The sequence below is a fragment of the Struthio camelus genome, chromosome 2 (genome assembly GCF_040807025.1).
Source record: "Struthio camelus isolate bStrCam1 chromosome 2, bStrCam1.hap1, whole genome shotgun sequence".
Classification (NCBI taxonomy): Eukaryota; Metazoa; Chordata; class Aves; order Struthioniformes; family Struthionidae; genus Struthio; species Struthio camelus.
Window position 1 is genome coordinate 55,376,634 of NC_090943.1, and position 20,546 is coordinate 55,397,179.

General features: G+C 39.0%; 2 protein-coding genes across 7 annotated transcripts in view; one reads left to right on the forward strand and one right to left on the reverse strand.

Annotated features, from left to right (window-relative positions):
- NT5C3A (5'-nucleotidase, cytosolic IIIA) overlaps nucleotides 1-1,517 on the reverse strand; it is a 30,082-nt gene extending 28,565 nt beyond the window's left edge. Inside the window, exon 1 of one of the 2 annotated variants that reach the window (XM_068935859.1) lies at nucleotides 898-1,517. In XM_068935859.1, the coding sequence (XP_068791960.1) occupies nucleotides 898-1,035 (138 nt within the window). In that variant the 5' untranslated portion in view covers nucleotides 1,036-1,517. The remainder of the gene's footprint in view (nucleotides 1-897) is intronic. The other variant, XM_068935861.1, reaches the window with a different exon arrangement.
- Nucleotides 1,518-1,537: 20 nt separating this feature from the next.
- Nucleotides 1,538-20,546, forward strand: part of BBS9 (Bardet-Biedl syndrome 9) — a 320,100-nt gene continuing 301,091 nt past the window's right edge. For 2 of the 5 annotated variants that reach the window (XM_068935862.1, XM_009679691.2), the window contains exons 1-5: nucleotides 1,538-1,824; nucleotides 2,568-2,682; nucleotides 4,741-4,891; nucleotides 6,153-6,217; nucleotides 8,935-9,048. In XM_068935862.1, the coding sequence (XP_068791963.1) occupies nucleotides 2,577-2,682; nucleotides 4,741-4,891; nucleotides 6,153-6,217; nucleotides 8,935-9,048 (436 nt within the window). In that variant the 5' untranslated portion in view covers nucleotides 1,538-1,824; nucleotides 2,568-2,576. Of the gene's footprint in view, nucleotides 1,825-2,567; nucleotides 2,683-4,740; nucleotides 4,892-5,094; nucleotides 5,728-6,152; nucleotides 6,218-8,934; nucleotides 9,049-20,546 lie in introns of those variants that run through there. The other 3 variants (XM_009679693.2, XM_068935864.1, XM_068935863.1) reach the window with 2 other exon arrangements.

Here is a 20,546-nt window from a genome sequence, read left to right on the forward strand (position 1 = left end):
GCAATCCAAAGTCTCTGCTTTCACAAGCTGCAGCCGTAAGAGGCACACAGCAACCAAAAAAGTAAAACAACACCCCCCCCCCCCAAATTATTGAATGAAAAGACTAGTGACTGGGAATAGCATTCAAACATTTTTTTTTTCCAGCAGCAAGTAGGATGACGAGGATTAGTAAAAGCATACAGTGAAATTCTCCTCTGGATCTGCCGTGTCAGAAGTTACATTGTATAACTCCCACTGGCAACTGTTGAATTAGTCGGTCAAGTGAGTAGCTAGACCTCTCATTATTTACATACACAACCGTGGTAGTTCTTAGTAAAATCTATGTTTCATGTAAAATAATAATAATTAAAAAACCCCTGAGCTTTGAGTAAAGTTTTATAGGAGTATCACAAAATATTCATTGGCTAACATGAAGCGACCTGGTGATTTCAGTTCAGTGAGGACAGCGGTGTCCAAACCATCAACTCAAACTCGAAGGATTTCAGTGTGACAGACGACAGCATGCTGTCTAGACTAAGACCTTTTAACAACCACGTCCTCTTAAGCAGACGTTTAAACGGTCTTCTAAATAACAAGGGCGGTAGACAGAGAGCTTAACCTTCCTTTTATAGCAACCGTGAAACAGACATCGCTTCAGCAGAGGGCTGAACATACGCCGCGTTCTCAACTTGTTACAAGCTGCCAGCAGGCTTGTAAATCACCACCGAAACAGACAGCTCGCCCTGCCGGAGCGGCTCTTGGGGCAGATCGGGAGGGCACACGCGTGAGGGGGACGGGACGGGTGTGCACGGGGCGGGCGGGGAGGAGCAGGCATTTGGGGGCGGCGGGTGCGGGACCGCCCGCGTCGGGAGAGGCGGCCGCGGGACTGCTGCGCGGCCCACCACCGCCACCACGTACCATCTCGATGATCTTGGTCTTCCTGCCCGTCTTCTTCTTCATGGTGAAGATGTACTGGGCCAGCACCACGCCGCCCACCAGGGCGCACACGCTGGCGCTGGCCACCGCTCCCATCTTCGCCACCGCCGTCCTGTCCATGGTAGCTCCCCCGGGGGCTGGCTGCGCCGCCGCCGGGGGAAGGCGGGGGGGGGGGGGGGAAGGGAGGCTTCCCCTCAGCGCCGCCGCCCGCCAACGGCCGAGGAGCCGCGGCGGCCGGCAACGACCGCGCCGCCTGCCCGCCGGCCACACGTCACGTGCGCACCGCCTGCCGGCGGTACCACCCAGAGGGAAACGCGGGGGGGGGGGCGGCAGGGGAGAAGGGCGCTTTCAGAAGGCGCGCTCGAGGGCAAGGAGGGTTAATGGTCTCTCTGAGCCGACGTTGTCTTTACAGAAGGCAGGCGTAAGCTGGGAGGTCGTCTTTTCCCTCCGCAGCACAAGGAACGCCACTATTTCTCCTCTCCCCCCACCCCGAGAAGAAATGATAGAGCCCAACCGTCCTTCGCGCGCACCGAGCCGGTCTCTGCTTCCGCAGTTTCCAAACTACAATTCCCGGTGGCGGCGAGAAGCGCGCCCCGCCCTTCCGGCGGGCGGGCGGGCGGGGGGAGGGCGGGGCCCGTTGTTAAGGCGCCATGACAACGGCGCTCAAGATGGCCGCGGCGTCGCCGCGAGCGCCTTAGTGGGTTCCCGGCGTGGCCGTCGCCGCTGCCGTCGCCTCTCCCTCTTTCCCCTTCCTCGCGGTCGCGCCCGAGCGAGGAGCTCCCGCGGGCGAAGGGGTCCCTCCGCGGCCGGCAGATGCTGGCGGCGCCCGCTCACCTCGGCTGATCGGCGCCTCCGGCTGCCGTAGCGCCGCCCGGCCGCCTCCCTGCCCCTCGCCTCCCTGCCCACCCGGTAAGATCCCCTTCTCCCTCCCCCCCACAAGCATTTCTGCCTTTTTCTCTCTCTTTTTCTGTCTCTCTCAGCTGGGCTGTTCAGGTCAGCCCTACTCTTCCAAAAGCCCAGACCAGGACCTGGGGTAATGTAGTTGTCAAGCTGCCTACAAAAGCGATTAGCCTACCTTTCCCCCGCCCTTTCTTTCTTAAAATAACAGCCGGTAGGGAGCAGAAAAGCTGATTTGTGCCCTCTCTGACCGCGCTCTTCGGTCAAGTCAGCAGGGCAGCTTCAAGGCGATTACGCGGTGGCAGTCTTGATGCTGTCCGTTTGTATCATGATTGACTTTCCATTAAAAAAAAAAAAAAGCTTTCTTATGGAAGACCTATGCCAGAGTCTCTTTTTCTTGATTCTCTTTTGAGAGGGGAAAGTATCATTTCTGGGACTTTGAAAACTTCTATTACTCTTTAGTGCTTGTCATAGAAGGGTTGTCAAAGTTTTTTAAAAAAAGATCTCTTTTGTTTTCTCCTCATTTCTCCTGTGTTTATCACAGCTAGCCTAAGAATTCATCACAAAAAATTCCTTAATTTTGTTAAGTATATAATTTTGGATATTTTGGGTTTCTGGTTAGTGTTTTTGCAGTTCATGCTACAGCAATGAGAAGCAAAGAGGGGGAAATATAGTAAATGTTGTTAATGTCAATGACAGTTGTATAAACTCATCTGTCAGTTGCAGGTTTCAACAACAGTTTGTTTCCTTTTCAGTGAAGAAGAATGTCTCTGTTTAAAGCGCGAGACTGGTGGTCCACCGTACTTGGAGAAAAGGAAGAATTTGATCAAGGCTGTCTTTGTGTCGCCGATGTTGATAACAGCGGGCAAGGTAAATTCAGAATTAGATGGCTGCTAAGCTACACAGCTACTTAAGCTACACAGCTGCAAGTTTGCTTTAACAAAACTAGTGCATGCTGAAAGCTTGTTAGCCAGGCTAGTTGGGTACTTAGTTTACGCTCTGTCTTTAGTGTGTCCTTAATAAAACAAGATGATTGCTCATATTTTTGTCTACCATTCGTCTTTGTATATTTCTAGGTCTAGAAACACTTTAATCCTTGTTGATGTTCAGCAGCAGCAGTTTTGCTCATGTTTTTTTTTCCTGGTAGTAGTGTTATTTAAAACAAAGACTTTAAACTAGTCATGGAAGCAAACACATATATCATAAGTCATTGAACTTATGAAAAAAATAAAAAAGGAGTATGAGGACTAATAAGGACTTCTTTTTTAATAAAAATATTTAGCTTTTGTGCTGCAAAAATAAGGGCCCATTGAACTCAAGTTGCACCTCACTTGAGGAAACCTTGCTTTTCTTTGTAGTCATTAGTGAGATTAAAATAAAGCGTGGAACTGAAGTGATGCTTCTCTGACCATATATTTGCAACAGTTCGTGATCTTTGCTCTCGAGGAAAATTCTCACGTTGTGTGTGTATGTGTTGTTCCCCCCACTAATAAATACTTAAGACCTACTAATAAATACTTAAGACCTTTCTTTAAAGAGACTCTCTTCCAACATCTTAGACGTCTTCTTTTTTTTTTTTTTTTGGCTCATCAGACTTCCTTGAGTTTGATTTAATTTTTGTCATTTTTAACCTATGCTCTTTCAGATGGATTTGAACAAAGTCAAACTATGCTACCGCTCTGGTGAGCTTCCTGAATAGGAGTTAACTGAGGGAATTATGGGTAGAATCTATTCCTAATAAGAAAATAAGCCCCTCTTTTGTGAGAGTGTAGTAGTAGTCTGCTATCTTAGTTACTTTCTTAATACTGTATGTTCTCTTTGTTTTTAGACTAGGCTGCTTTTCTTGCAGAGTTCAGGACCAAAAGTAAATGCAGCCATAAGGCAAAAGGTTGTCTTCTAGATAAGTTTATTAAGTATTTTTAAGGAATGCGCAACTAAACTGTATTTAAAGATACAGGTTATACAATGTTAATTTGCTGCTGGTGGACTACTTGTTACAGAACAGAATTGAGGCAAAGAGTAGCGTGCAGAATGCAGTCTCTGAACCAGGCACCCGTGGGTGGAAGTTACTGCTGGAGAAGAGGGGAAGCAGGCAGGTGATCTGAACTTTTGACTTGGAGTCCTGTGAAACTGTTCCAGACCTTTAGAGGCTGGTAAACTGGTTTACGAGTGCACTATGAGTATGTCATCCTGACTTTTGATTTGAGGATTTGATTTGAGGATTTGATTTTGGTCTGCATTGATAATGATGGCTTGTGTCCAGAAGAAACATACAATAATGACTACCTTGGAAGGTTAGTTGTATAATGGGAGGGAAGGTAGCTATATAATGGGAGGCAACTCTTTGAGGTTTTTCGTTGGATAACTCTTTTTGTTGTTAACAATGTGATCCCAAAATAACCCTGGAGTAGTTTACCACAGTCCTCTTGGAAATAATGACTCTATCCCAAGATCTTGATATCTTAAGGATGAGCTTTATTCTTTGTTTTGAAGTGTTGACCTTATATAGTAATTATGTGGGTTTAGTTTGCATTTGGATAAATGTCATGGGTCCCAAATTTAAAATTTAACGCTTCTGCTGGTTTGATATGTGTTTGCATAGATCCGAGATGTAGAAGCTGGAAGTTTGAAGTACTCCAGAAAAACAGAATGTGACTTTTAAAGTGTGATTATCAAACTAAAGTGATAGAATAGTAGCAATGGCCGGTGCCATCACCATGATAATTACCCTGTGAGACACTTTGCTGACAGGTTTTTGTTGCTGGAAAAAAAGTTAATTGCTAACATTAATCTAGAAGACAGACTATCAATATAATCCTGTGTGAATATTTTATTTTGTAGGGTATTTTTTGAAACACTTCTGCAGCAAATCTGATTCTACAGGTGCTTATTGTGTTTTTTAATCTTTTTTGCTTTGTTTTTCTATAGATAAAATTATTGTGGGCAGTTACATGGGGTATCTCCGCATCTTTAATCCACATCCTGTGAAACCTGGGGATGGAGTCCAAGCTGAAGACTTGCTCTTGGAAGTGCAGTTACGAGATCCGATACTGCAGGTGGAAGTGGGAAAATTTGTTTCGTAAGTCAGCCAGCTTTATCAGCCACACAGCATGCTAATTAGTGCGGTATTTGGACTAGCTTGCACTAAAAGTTAACTCCTCTCCTTAAGGATGATCTGCAACAGTTCTGTAAAGTATTTAGGGCAAATATTTACAGCTTAGATGTGTATTTCTTTTTTTCTTTTTAGGAATTTCAGTTTCCAGACTGACAACCTGTTAAAAATATGCATACTGTAGTATGCATTTGATCTACTTACTCAATCATATCTATATGAGAGGGTTTTTTTGCTTAATGTATAGATGGAAGAGAGTGTTCCAGATATTTTTTACTTTTCTTTTTCTTATTTTTAAGAAACGTAGAACAGGAAACAAGTTTTCTCCACAGCTAGAAACTTTGAGAGTAAACCTCTTACGATCTGTCAAGGATGTAACGTTCACCAGTTGTGTTGGATCTGATAGAGGATTCAAGACTTTTAAATTCAAGGAATTTCATGCAAATAAGTGGCTTGGTAGAGGAGGCGCTCAAGGAAAAGGCTTTATACTTAACTGGATGTAGGACAATCTAGTACACTTCTTAAATTATTATTATTATAGATCCTGCCTGTGTTAATCATGGGAAGGACTTCTCTGCATCTTGTGCTCTGACACCAAAGTCCATCAACCGAAGGGAAGTCTCTTCTGTAGGAAATCATTCTTTTATTCTAGTACTTATGGAGTGACCCTCTCTAGAAATACGAGAGTCTTACCTGATGGAATGATCTAAAACTTCCTTCAGGAATTATAACATGAAAACTCTTTCTCTACAGGAAATACAGCTTAAATTTGTTGGAATCCCATATTGACCTTCCTCCTCCAAGTACTGTGACTTTTCCATAACAGTTTCTGGTTGTGTGGGGGTGGTGTGGGTGGTTGTGTGTGTTTTGAGTAAAGGTCCTCATATCCATTTATCTTTGGAGGAATTAGCAGTACCTTGTTTGCAGTGAATTTCAGGCTAAGCTGGGAAAATAATTGGCTGGCTCTTGGTACTTACCTCCGAAAAATTGTTCTTTAAGGATTCACTTTAATTTTGAATTGAACATCAGATACAGCAACGTGAATTTAGGAAGATAATTAAGTATGCTGGGATTCAACATCCTCAAATCTTAGGATGTGGCCCACACTTGACAAGAAATTATTGGGAGTCTTTACAGTACCTTCAGTGTATCACTTGAATTTTATTCTATGTACTGTATTTTACTAGAAATTAAACTGAAACAACTTTTCTTTTTTCCTTCTTCACAGTGGTACTGAAGTACTTCATCTGGCTGTGTTGCACTGCAGAAAACTCTGCGTATATGCTGTTTCAGGTGAGTTTAAAGATGCAAACCTTTAGCTATTTTAAGAGTATTCTGGAGTTAGTTTAGGTTAAATAATAAACTCAATAGTTAGAGGGTTTGTTGGCCATTCCTGAATAGCTTTAGTGGTGTTTTCGCTCAAGCTTGTATTTGAAGAGGAAACATTAGTAATTAGGTCCAAATATTTCCTAATGATTAAAGGAGATCTGTTGATCTGTTCTGTGCTTGAAGCACTGTGACTTATGATATGCAGGTGGCAGTACTTGAGTCTTGTTCTGCTCTTTGCAATGCTCTAGATTACTGTTAGAGAAAGATGGTGTTGATCTCGCTTATGGAGGTGATGGCTCTGCAGCTGAACTGCTCAAAGATTGGTTACTGACTAGTCTTACCATGTGTAGTGTCAACACATGAAAGATACAAGTTCTAATTCGTCATTGTTGAGTGTACGTACCCAGATGTTCGAGTACAAAAGTACTAGTAAATAATAGGTTCTTATTACAATTCTAGAACCAAGTGTTCAGCTTGCTAATCAACACATGGTTGTTAAGGACAGCCTTAAAAATGAAGCAGTTCTTATAATTACTTCTGAGATCAAAAGTCCAGATAATTTCTTTGAAAGTCGGAAGATTAGAAATATATCCCAAGAGACGATAGGAGGGTTAATACTGGTAAGAAGGTGAAATTACTACTATGGCTTTTCTTGTTAAATCCTCTTTTAGAATTTCTAAAGACAGAAAGAATAATGGTACACTTGAACTGTATGTGAAGAGGAAGGTCATAAAATACGTGTTATGTGCCTTGAGTTATCTCTAACATATACAGGTTTACAAGGTCTATTGACTGTACCCTCTTTTTCAGAATTCAGTGAACTTAACTGTATAGTTTTCACCTTCTTCATGCACTGACAGGAGTGGATACTTTCACTCCAGGGACATAGTTTTCTTACAGGAGCAGCTTGCTGCTTATTTGAGAGCCTCATAGGTTACAAATGCATGTTTTTTCCCAATTCTAATTGCCTTGTGACTCTCTTACCTGGAGAGGCCTGTATAATTGGTCTTTGAGGGGTGATGCTTATGCTTCTCTAGTGTTGCTTATGTTCTGTTGCCTACCAGTATAATTTTTATTAGAACAGCTTCAATATTTTCATTAACAGCATACAACAAACAAGTCAGTCTAGAATTTGTTCCAGTTTTAACATGCCGTTTGGTCTACATTGTTTAAGCATTTCAGTCATAATGAAAGTAAAGTTTTAGTCTTTTAATTAAAAAATGATACGTAATATATTATAATATTTTGCACATTATTTTAAATCTATAAATTACTTTATTATTATAACTAAGTTGCAAGCGCCCTACTATACTGGTAACCTGTCATTTGAACAGATGCTTTTGAACAAGCTTGTTCCACAATTAAAGATCATTATCTTCTTATGCTTCAAGGGCAAGTCACTTTCTTGTAATGCAGGATTTTACTTGCTTTATACACACTACCATATGTTTGTTATTTAGAGTAAAACAAACTCACTGTGGTGTTTCTCTTCCTGGACAGTTGCGAGCATCTTCCAAGACTGATTAGCGTATAGCCTGGATATTGCATTGTAGGCAATGGGCACAGAATGACTACCTTGTAACCTGTTTTTCTTCTGGTGTTGCTACTTTGGCTATTTAACTGCCGGAGTTTTTTTCTCCATGTTAATTCTAATCAGGCTTGCTTCAATGGCAATATCTGAAAATCTGTATTGAGTTTTAGTTGGAGCAATTGCCCAAAAAGGTTAGTCTAGGCTACAAATCTGTCTTGGCACCTGAAGATTGGTGTTGAAATAGTCTTTGTATACTCAGGAGTGGTGAGGGGATTTAGCATAGAACTAACTCACTCAAGCAATTGATGGCTTTTCCTTTTAAGGTGACTGTTTTTAAACTTTTTGTGCTAGCCAATATGACTTCTAGAATGTAGTTCTACAAGATGAAGAACTTTGAGTACTCTTCATGGGGGGAGATGACGAAAGACTTCTGATTATCAAAAGATGATCCTTAACTTCAATCTCTTTCAAAAGGCTCTTTGAATTTCTCTTAGTTCCCTAAAGGGAACAGGAATTCAAAGTTCTGGCAGGTGATTTTGAGATAATATGACATTTCAGAATAAATTATTTCTGTTACTGTGTATATGTCTCTTATCTTGCATTCTTAATCACTGCATTGAATTTCGGAATGAACAAGTGATAAATGCCTCATAAAAATAGCTTTTCAAAATATAACTTGGGACTGGCTACAGCTTGATTTGAGACACAGATCACTACAGCTTAAGCTGGATGTAGTACATCCACTGAACAACTGGAGAATCATAAAAATTCCCTTTCTCATGAGTAGGCTTTTTTGATCTGAGGTTTTTTGAGTTTTAATGAGGTGTGCTTGACCTGAGGAAAACTATATTTAAGTAATAAAATTTCTGCCTCTTGCTAAGTCATTATGCAACATTTAGTGTAGTGGGACCTTATTTCTGGTTCTGGCCTTCAGGTGCTGTTGTAACTGAGTGCTTCTTTAGGAAAGCAGCAGCATCAACCATCCTATCTCAAAGTCCATAGGAGTAAGCTGTCGCTTTCAAGGTCACTCTGCAAATTGATAGCCGTTTACTTTTTTGTATTGCATGAGCTGTAGGGGTGTGTGTATACACATATGTATACACACACGTGTTCACTTGCGCACACATACATCTCTTACCTTTTTTGGTAGGAACTCTGGGAAATGTGGAACACGGGAACCAGTATCAGATTAAGCTGATGTATGAGCACAATCTTCAGCGAACTGCTTGTAATATGACTTATGGCCCATTTGGTGGTGTAAAAGGTAAGCTCCTTTCTGTGTAGTCCTTGTTATCAGTTTTTTAACTGAAAAGTTGAGTGTTCTTTTCAAAACTGAAGAGCTGTGTGTGCTGTTTGCTAGAGGAGACCATCTTTCTAAACAATGGTCTTCATCTTCTGCATATTAAAAAAAAAAAATCACTGACGTTAAAATGAGACAATATTAAATGCAGAATAGTTCTTTTCCTCACAGCTGTATCTTTTGAGAACAGGATATGGGTTTACAAGGATATATCATTGAGAAGGAAAAAACTTATGAAAACCCTTGATCTCTCCTTGTAAAATATTTTAATATCCAAATGATTGTGTTCTTTTGTGCTTTATTTGGTTTTGCTTTTCTGCAACATGCTTATTCTGGACAAAGAAAAGTGAACATCTACGTTCCCTGAACCTGAAATATTGAGTGTCCTTAAAAATGCACAATGCAGGCTTATTTAAAAAAAAAAGTTTTTCTTAAGCTTGAAAACATAACAATGGAAAGTAATATTTATAGTGTGTTTGTAATTTTAAATAAGCTTCATAGATTTCAGTCTCTGAACTTCTGTGACACGACTGTGGGTGCTTTCTTTGTGTTCCAATCTGGAAGCGTTTAGGTTTGCTCTACATGACAGCACTTTCTCTTCAGAAGTCAAGTTTTGCCAGCGATACTGGGGAGGGTAGTCACCTATACAAATGATATCCTTAAGCTGTTGGTGGAGTAATACCACTTTACTGAGGCATCAAAATATTCTGAGTCAATATGGCAAAGGGTGTATGCTGACAGGCTATCGGTTCTGTGACTGTAATAGTCTTTCGGTAATAATCCTACAGTGCCTAACACAAAACTCAGGCTTGTCCCTGGGCTTGAATTCAGCAGACCAAAATTCAGACAGGTTGAAGAGACTTCCACCTACTCACTCTGCACATCTGTCTGGGAAAAATGGTCAACCCAAGTTCCATGAGTGCGAAGGTGAACGGTGCTACCATGAGTATCTTGATGGGTGAGTGTATAAGGTATGGGCACTTTCCTGCTAATAGCAAAAAGAAGATACTGAGTTTCCTAGGAAGTGCACTATTTAGTCCTCTCACTTCTAATATGCTACAGTGGAACTGCAGAAATAAATGTATTGAGGGATCCTGAGCTAAGAGTAATTAGTGCATCTGGAATGGAAAAGCAAGGGATCTTTACATATGTACCACCATGCAGTTCTGTACCACCATGCAGTTCTGTGGAATAAACTGTCTGGATCTTCCTGTGTGAAGTTCTGTTACCATGGAGATCCTGGGCAGTGGTCTAACCACCAGCTTGGTATTGATGCCAGGCCTCTCTATGCCTGTGAGAAGCTATGGAGGAAGCTGCTAAGTCTCATAATGAAGAAAATATCTTTCCAAGTTAGGAAGATGGAGGGTGACGTTTATTTCAAAACCTGCTCGGTCAGCCAAACGCTCTTTCAACGCCTTGGATAGTTAACATGAAGGCTAGTCCTGGCAGACAAAGCAGCAAGGACAGGGAAAGGAACTCTGGTAAGTTCTGCAAATTTTTTCTGGTTTTCTAGTACGTTTTTGTCTCAGTATGTCAAACTTCCCTTTTCCTTTCTTCTTTTCAGTGCTCCAGCATAGTTTTCCATGCTGGCTTTGAGTGTTGTTTCGAGTGTTGTTCTTTGATGGAAGAACGTCAGGAAGCAAAGGAGGAGAGATTGGTGTTCTAAATAATTCCTGTTTCTATTGAAAATAAAGTAGTTTTCTGTTTAAAACTTGAATTTGAGAGAAAACTACAGTGAAAGTTCTGTATTCAAGTGCCTCCTCATAGGTTACTAAGGCAGACATTGAAGAATGGGAGTAATAGGCAGAGTGCCCATGGGAGAATGGGCTGAATATCCTTTCTGGGGTTTCCTGGATTGTCAGACTAGATTTGCCAAGGCTGTGCTTGTCCTTCTCTTGTAGTGGATCTGGTCTGATCTCTGTAGTACCATCGCTAGAAACTTGTTTGTTCACTCCTTGAGACTTATGAACCACAGTTTTCTTCTTTGCATCTTGGAAGAATAGCCACAAAGTGGAGCAGAATAATGTTCTACCGAGTGCTCTTAACTCTAGTAAATAGATGCCCGTCCTGGTCTGGTCTCCTGCACTATCTGTGTCTGTGTCTTTGGCAGATGTTCTGGGCTGTGGTTGAGAGCCAGCAACAGGCTGTAACTAAATGTATATATATATATTTTTGCCTGACTGCCACTGACCTTTCTGGAATTCTTGCCAGGCATCTGCTAACAGTCTCCCTCACCTCCAGTAGGGGTTAATTCATGATAGTGGCAGTGCTAGGAGTGTGCAGCAGCAAGCTTGCTTTGCCAGCACTCTGACCTATACCATTCTACACTGTCTGGAAAATGTAGACTAACAAAAAAAAGAGGCTTTTTAATGTTTATTTCCTTCTGGTTTTGTATGACTAACATGTCCTCCTTATTGCTGTACTCAAGCATCCTTGGGGGGGGAAAAAAAGAAGGTGAAAAAGGCACTTCAGAGGTCATGTTTGCAGAGCTACTGAAGCAGACGCAGGAGAGTGGCAGTTGAACAGGAGTATAAGGAAAACATGCTGTGGAAGTGTCAGGAGAAAGGGGGCAAATGTAAATCCCCCAGGAACATAATCTTTCGTCTGAGGAAGCAAAGAAGAATGCTGCAGGAGCTGACAAACCACCTGATCCATGAAATTGCTCTGTCTTGGTCGGATTTCTCTTGCTGAAGATGAAGCTCCCCTCCCCCTGCCCTTTGTTGTAAAAAGCCTTGTAACCCTATACCTCCAATAGTAGTGAAGCTCATCCTACCCAGCCATACAGTTTGAACCTGCTAAAAGGGGGGGGGGGAGGGGGGAAGAATTGAATTCATGTGCACTAGTTTGTACTTGTCTCCTGTGACATGCTTTGAGGTTTTTTGACCTTTTTTTGGGACTAGCAGTTATATGGATTCTTGTTAATGCTTCCCCACCCCGCCGTGTTGTCTACTGCTTCCGTACAGTTGGCTGTCAATTTCATGGAAACTGAAGAAAATAATCAATTTGCTACTGTTTGTTCTCACCTCAAATAAAATATTCTTCTTTTGGCACTGATTCCTATTGTGATCACTTAAAATTTGATATGTACCCACGTACAGATGCAGTCTGTGCTGTCTAGTGGGCCACTACTGTTGTGGTCTTAACTGGAAGTCAATGTGGTCTGTTAGTCTCCCGATGCTGTAAGGATGCATGGTGAGTTTTGAAAAATCTTATGAAGCCAGTGCGTAATTTACATCTGCCATCCTAGAGGTAGCAAATCTCTTCTGGCCTCTGTGGCGGGTGGCTATGTTTTTCAGCTGCTTATTCCTTTGGCAAAGTTTCTTTCTTCCTTTGAATAAGTATGGCTGAACAGCAGAGAAGACAGCTGAGGCTTGTAGCTTCTTGGCAGCTACCCCCTGTTATAGAGTGTGCTCTGGGGGAAAAAGTTGGAGCGTGCTTGGTAGTCCTCAGTAAGCATCCCCACTACAAGATGTGGCAGGTAGGACTGCGTGAGAGGTATATAAAGCAACTAGCTAAAAGAAGTCTGAGGCTGGGTGACTGCTGTGGAAATTGTGGAACAGTCCCATGACCAGGCATGAAGGTATGGAAAGGAATTTAGTTTCATTCCAGCAACTATGAATTCCTGGAAATCCTGCAGTCCCCTTTAGGCCTTTATAAAGGCTGAAGAGGCAGAGAAATTTGTGCAGACTGTGGTTTTAGTTATTAATACTTCTAAATGCTTCTTAAACTTCTTTAAAAGTTTAGATTGTATTGGAATGGAATTTGCCTCTCCAATTTACAAAGCATTTTAGTGTCTTTAGGAGGCATACCTTTAAGGAGAAACTGCTAGAAATTCTTCCTTTAAATGTTGGTTGACATACAGTCCTGTCAGAGCTTTTCAGAAGTTAAGTGGCATAACTATTAAATGCTCTGCTACTGCTTTTATGGTTCAGGTTGGTTATGAAATCTTGGTGGGATCTCCTTCAGCTATTTATAGTTAAAAGTGTGTTTACATAAAACCTCTCCCCATGCCTGCGGTCCCCATTCTTCATGTGCTGCTTGATTAGGTAAGAGTATTTCTCATAGCTTCTTTTGATGTTCTAGCTGTGGAAGAATGTCCTTGCAGTTATTTGAAATGTGCAAACGTTCAGAATGCAAACATTGGGAGCATCTCATGTTGTACTGGTATTTTTTTGCATCCCTCTCAGTGTTTTAATTCAGGGAGGAGATGCAGAGGCAGATAAGTCCTGGAGCTTCACCGTAGTTAAACTCCTGCAACTCACTACTTACTTGTACCCACTGGTGAACAGGACATCTGCAGGATCCAGTAAGAGGTCTTTCCTAATGCACCCTGAGTTATGCTCATTTCACTGTTTCTTGGGTTAGCTGTAAAAACAGGATGCATCCTTGTTGTAATATGCTTGTGTGTTTCTTATGAAACAGCAGAACTATTATAGTCTTGTATCTTCTATATAATTTTAGCTATTGGCTCAATTTGACTGCTCTGGGTAGTCCTGCACTGCACAAACAGTATGTATATACATAGTTTTCGAGGACTTGGGTCATAAATCTGTCAGTATTTGCATAGATAATCTCCCTGAAGTCAAGCCATTCATGAAGTGCTATTCTTTGTGAGTTGTGGTACTGGAATATTATAAATATTCATGTCTAGGCCATAGTGCGTCCTGTATTATTTCTTTAATAAGATGACTTAAGTCCTGTAATTCACCATCTGCTTACACATTTCAATTAAATTATGCCTTATAACTTAAGATATTCATAATGTTCCTCTAGTAACTTAGTCATCTAGTCCATAATTTTAAAAATATGTAACAGATATAAGTATCTTGCTTTGGCGGGTGTGAACTGAAATAAATCCCTTTCAGTAGTACCAGACTTCTCTCTTTCTCTCTCTTTTTCCCCCTCTCCCAATAAGATCTTTCCCCTTCCTCTTTCTGTTTTGTGACTACCCCCCCCCCAACCCCAACTACTAGAAAAGGCTATGTGGCACATGGACTTTGTATTTGAAAGATTAGTCCTTTAGATCTTTGACTAAGTTGAAGAAACAAGCTTCTTTTTGAAATGCTCCTGGAGGACTTTTTTTTTTTTTTTTCCTCCTGATAGGCAGTGGTCCTCCAACGTCAAGCTCCTTTTCTGATAAGTATAGTGGTAGTGTAGTGCTGAATGTGCTAGTCATAAGGTTCTTAATTTAAATCACAAAGTCAATGTTCCTGGATTTTATGCTATAGCATCACAGCTTCTGTAGGAATGTGCTGCTACTGTTATATTCTATAGCAAATGTCCATGTTTTCTATATGTGATAGTTTCTGTATCATTTTCAGGTATCCCAGAACTGACAATAATATTGAAGGCTTACATCATAGGAAGTCTAGAGTTTTTTTTTTCCTCTATTTAATCAGGTAGGAAAAGATGCTGCTTGTCAAAGGTACTAGCTAAGAAAAGCTAATCCATATGATGTGCTTTAGACATTAAGCAAATAACAGTATGTTCAGTGCTTAGGAAAGAATCATCAGGTTCTCAGTCAACTTCCAATGTAAGTTTTTGTTCTCCTGTCCCTGTTATTTTGTGGCAATCTACTCTCACCCTTGTTATGTTACAGTTTGGTCTGTTGATCTGCTTAGGTGAGATGTGGTAGAGATGTAAAACATTCTGAATACAGTTCTTGTTTTCCTACTAGTGGTTTTAGTCTCCTATATGTATTGAAAGAAGTAGCATCATAGATCTTTCTGTTGAAGAGAGAATTCTGAGGTAAATAAAATCCTACTCAGTCATTCAAAAGCAGCTTCATTCTTGCTAGCATCTTCAAAGCAACAGAGTATAGCTGTGAACAACTTTTATGTATATAAAAATTGACAGAGACTGTTGTGTCATAACAGAAGCAAATGAAGACAATAAATGCATTTATTGCATCTGATCATGAAAGGCCTAAATCTAAATTAAAAAAAAAAACACCTCTTAAAAAGCTGCAGAGTAAAAATGTGCTGAAGACAGAAAACAGACTTGTCCAACTGACTTGCATAGAATAACAGTGTGCATTTGTTACTGAAGTAGCTCTGAATGTGGAATGTGGTTGAGTCACCGCTAGATGGTCCTCTCATTACATTTATTAGTTAGTAGGCTGCAACTTTAAAGTTCTTGTACTTGAACTGATTCTACAGGTGCATTTACTGCAAGACTTAATGAAGTGTAGAAAATGCAGAAACACTTGCTGAAAATCTGTATAGTAAAAGTACTATATTGATTAAAACAATGTCTTCTGTGAGTTATATGATTTTGGCAAAAAGGCAAATGAATTTAACTTTCACTTTCTGCAAAACTGTTAAGAGACCATGGATGTGGGAAAGAGATAGGAAACCTCATATATGTTTAACATATTTAACTAGACTTCTAAACAAAGCTAGTAAAATTATAAAAGCATTAAAAAATGTAAATGGAAAAAACCTTCAAAGGCTAAAACAAAAACCAAGCACAATGTAGGCATAGTTAAAAGTTATGAATTAGAATTTTAAAAACTCTAGCAAAGAGAATGTTTTTAACGTAGAACTTGCTGCTTCAATTTTACATTTATTCTTTCCTGAGCATTGCTAAAATGAAAACATGAAACTGTCAAGAAGTGATACAGGATAATAACTAGTCGTTTTATGTTTAAAAAAAAATCTGTGTCATTAGTTCAGCCTTTCAAAAATTGAGTTTAGATCCTTAAGTATTATTGTTAATTACAAACATTCTTTAGTCCATCGCTTTTGTTACGTAGGCTACCTGCGTGTATCAACTTTCCCTATTTCTGAACTTTTCCTCATGAATTTAGAGCCTTAAACTGAGTTTCTGCTACAATGCCAGGATTCTAGCATCTGGGTGATTTTAGAAAGGATGATTCATGAAAAAATCATGAAAGTTAATAGTGCTGAATGCTGATTTTGGTCAAGTGAACTCTTAACCTAGCCACAAGATGTCACAGCCCTTAAGTAATGAACAGATTGTGTACAATCTTCATTTTTTTATTTCAAATGTAAAACTATAATTTCAAGACCTTGAGGTGACACTGCTATAAGCTTTATTTTTTCTTTTTATTTAAATATGTCAAGAAAATTAAAGTGGAAAAGCATATATACTTTTAGGATTTGCATTGCAACCGTACCTGCAATAAGGACTACACTGTACAAAAATTCTATCTTATATAACCTAGTCACATAATATAGTGTGACCTTATATGCAATTATTATGGCATCCTGCAATTATGCCACCACAAATTGCTGTGTTAACAGTTCAACTTTCATTATATGAAATGATATTTGCTGAAAGCTTACAACATCTTGGAAAGTGGTTTCTGTATTCACATCTGTAGTGCATCATTCGTGGTCCTTATAAGATATAAAAAGTCAAGTTATCTGGTAAGATTATGTTAAAGAACTTGAGCACAGTTTGTAATAGTAGGAGTGTAGTTTGTGCAGTTCATATTTTTGTTTGAAAGGGAAATGCGAAAGTCATGGAGCCTCCTTAGAATGTACAAAATCTTTGGTCACCCAAATGCAAAGCCCTCTCCTTAATACCCTATCAAATATCTGAGCTGATAGTTTCCCTAATGTCAGCATGAATGTGCTTACGCTTCTGTAGTTGCTATGTGGTGTAGCTGTATTCATGCTAGTTTTAAAACAGTGTTTACCTGAAGCAATCTGAGACTTCCTAGTTCAGAGCCCATATACTGGACAGCATGCCTCCAATGTGTCTTCTGTAAGTGCCAAGATTTCTAAGGACAAGTAAATAAGTTTAAAATGTTGTGTTTAGCTGGCAAACTCGAAGTGGTGGAATTTCATTTGGCTGATTGAAAGTCTTTAGATGTTTCACCTGAAAGCATAGAAATATTCATACTAAAAGGATGGAAAAATTCTTCATGTTTGTATACCAGAAGGTTCTGATAACCATCTCAATTTTGCAACTCCTCGAAAAATATGGAATGGAGTGATTGGATGAACAGGTGGATTGGATCCAGTACATTTTTAGTTAGGAATTCTTTTTCTTTCTTCTCTATTTGGCGGTGTATCTCTACTTCAGTTCTTAATGAAGGCAAAAGTCTGATATTCATCTAGAGATAGTCAGTTCTTATTAACCAATATTCTACATGTTGTTTAATCTTAATTAAATTGAAAACAATATTGAAAGACAGTAAAAGGAAATCATTTTTTACTGATAATTAGATATTAGTAAGTGTATAGTGATGGATTTTGAGTTAGCATGGTTTAATTTTGTAACATGGTTGATGTTTGATCATGTTTGTGTTCCATTCTGCTTCTCCTTAGATAGATTTTTGTTTACAGTTCTACCAAAATCATGTAGTTTGTATTCTCTATGGTAAAATTTGTATTTCTTAGTTCTAGTTCTTTTAATTAAATTAAAGCTGAATTGAATCTAGTCTAGCTGTGCAGAAACTTTGGTAAATCAATTTACAAGTGTTGATTTTAATTATATGAAATGATAGCAGTGAACTATCTTCGTGGAGTAATACTAATTTTTTTTATGGATGGGTGATCAATCAGATAATTCTAAACTGTTAGAAAGTGGTGATTTTGCATATTGGTATAATAGCATTGCAGGAAATTGGCATTAAATGAAACTCATCTTTAACTCAGGATGAAACATAAATTCATGTTACTTTTTTATCATTAGTTGTAATAGACTTTTTCTAATGGGGTACTTGGATAACCAGCACTGTGGGTATCTTAATAGTGTGCCTACAGCATCTGGAAATAAACTCTGTCCTGTGCCTTGACTTTTTGTCATGTTTGCAGTGAGGGTATTTAGACATAACAGTGGGAATGTGTTACCCTTCCCTTGGAGATATCTCAGAAAGAGACGTTATGACTTAGCAAATCACTCTTACATCTACTCTTCCAATTGCTGTTGGAGGGCTTGCAATTCAACTAGCTTACAAACATTAACCTGAGTTCCTCTGCATCTTGAGAAAGAATCAGGACATTTTCTTGTGCCTTGCTCTTCTTGAAAAGAGAGATTTATTGATTGTGAAGCCTGCTTCCTTCTACTTATAAAGTGGTGGTATTATGCTGTTATGCAGTTAAAGAGTTAGGGACTCCTTACTACTCTTTTGAAAAAGTGTGCAGATCAGGCTGTCGTTTCATTCTTTGCCATATGTTCCTTGGGTTGGAAGTGTGACTTATTCGTAAGGAAAGTGTATGTAATAGATTTCTGCTGAAATATATAAAGAATGGAGAAGTGTTTAAAAAAAAAAAAAGAAAGAAAGAAAGAAAAAGGACACCCCCCCCCAAACCTCCAAGCCCAATTACTTAAAGTTTTCTAGGGGCTTATAAATTATCACATAAATTTCATGTGATCAGCTGTGTGCTAGATTGAATAGCAGGCAGGATAGCAGTTAATATATTAACAAACAACAGCTTATAAGGAGTGAATACTAAAATTCCATGCTTTGAAGACAGATCCATGAAGTGCAGGATTCCTGAGCTACTATCTGAAGAGCTCATGAAATGTGTGCATGATCATGCTATAATAGGGAGATGACATTTCCCAGATGAGAGGTGAGCTATATGATTGTTCTCTGGGGTATAAGTGGTTGAGCTGGGTGTGTGAACATCCCCAACGCTTTCAGATTTCTTTTTTGAATTATGCTGTTAAAAGATAGATGTTGCCTTCCATTTAAGAACTGAAGAAGCAGTGTATTGATAGCTCACCAGTGAGACACACAAACTAATTTTATCTGGTAGCACAGAAAGAAAGCATAGTTTAATAATCTAACTTTCTTTTTTAGTTGCTGGGTTATTTTGGAATGGTGTTCATTCATGCAAAATACCTCTTTATTTTCATTTCAAAAGTATTATTACTGTTTTGTGTTGTTTCACAAAATATACTTGTATTACTTAATGGAGTTAAATAATCAATGGAATTCATCCTGCTTTTGTATAGCCTCTTCAGATGACTTCAGGAATGGTTTAGAATTGAGTCTTCCTTAATGATGTGCAGCGTTTAGAAAATTTGTTTTTTAATTGGAAGCTTTGATACTGGAAACTGGCTTCCAGAATTGTTCAGATTTATTTGAAGGTATTCCGTGAATACTGTACAAATAAAAGGAAATAATAACACAATAGCAAGAGGAAGGAAAAAAATCAAATACGACTCTGACGTGAAAGAGTTACAAGCCAAAAAATAAAGTGTGAAAATACCCTGAACCTATCTTTTTCTCAAAAAATGGGCTTGAATTCATTTTACTTTATTATAGCGGTGGCCTAGAGGCAAAGTATGTTTGAGTGTTACAACAAAGAGGGTGCTATAAGGAGGAATTTTTTTAATAATAAAATGCAACATATGTGTAAACCATGCAACCTTGTAACAGGAAACTTTATAAGAAGGGCAGACTGTGCTTAACTTTTCCGCAATTCTGCAAGAATGAATTTTATTAGGTGTTAGTCAGAAAAAAATTATCAGCTGAGTTTTATGCGGCAAGGTTAAATGATTCTTATGACTATGTTTAAATACAGCAGCAATATAAATTTGGACTTTGATTTATTGGCTAGTTCTCTTAAGGAGCAGAGTGTTTAACTATTACCTTTCTGTTAAAATGCTTCTGGATAAAGAAAGATTATTTGAAAGGCTTATTCTTTGTGAGTTTTGTTCAAGAAATAAATCTACCAATCACTACTTTTTTAAAAGCTTTCTCACATAACACGACTTTGGAAGCCTATTAGTATATTTTTAAATAAGGGTGTTAGAACCTCTTCTCTAAATTGAATGTGTGAAAGGAAAAATAATCACGGGAAAACCTCTCTGAATCTTTTACCATTTGGTTCCTTTCCCTTTTCATACTTTTTCAACTTTTCTTTTAAAAGAAAGTGAAGAGAAAAATCTTACTGAATTAAAAACTCCCATTGACTTCAGTGTGTCAGAATGTTGCTTCTATTATCAATTGTTAGGTCTGTCACTTATTTTGTATTTTATATAAGCAGGGCACAATAATTAAAATGGAGTAAAACCGACTGTAGAAATAAATAGATAACTGGTGTTATGTAAGTGGAAGACCACATTGTTCTTGCTTTTTCAAATATGTTATGGATTTCTTACGATGCTTTTTCTACTTTCTTTTCTTAAAATATGGTACCCAAATGTGTGCAGTCATTATGCGTTGGTAGTATAAAGTTTTGTGTCTTGCATGTGGGGTTATGGCTTCTGCAGTATTCCTGCCAAGAATCAACTAGTGCCAAGCAGAACAATAATTACCTCATATGTTTTCAATAGCACATGTATATTAATAATGACCCAATCTTGCATTTGTCTTTTTAGTGACATATTGTTGACTCATATTTAATTCATCATCCTACTCTAATCCCCAGATTCTTCTTTTTAGTGCTAATGCCTGCCATTCTCTGGTTTCCTGTGAGACAATTGTCTGAGATCATATCAGATGTTTTGCTTAAGTTTAGAGATGCTGTCTCTAAAGT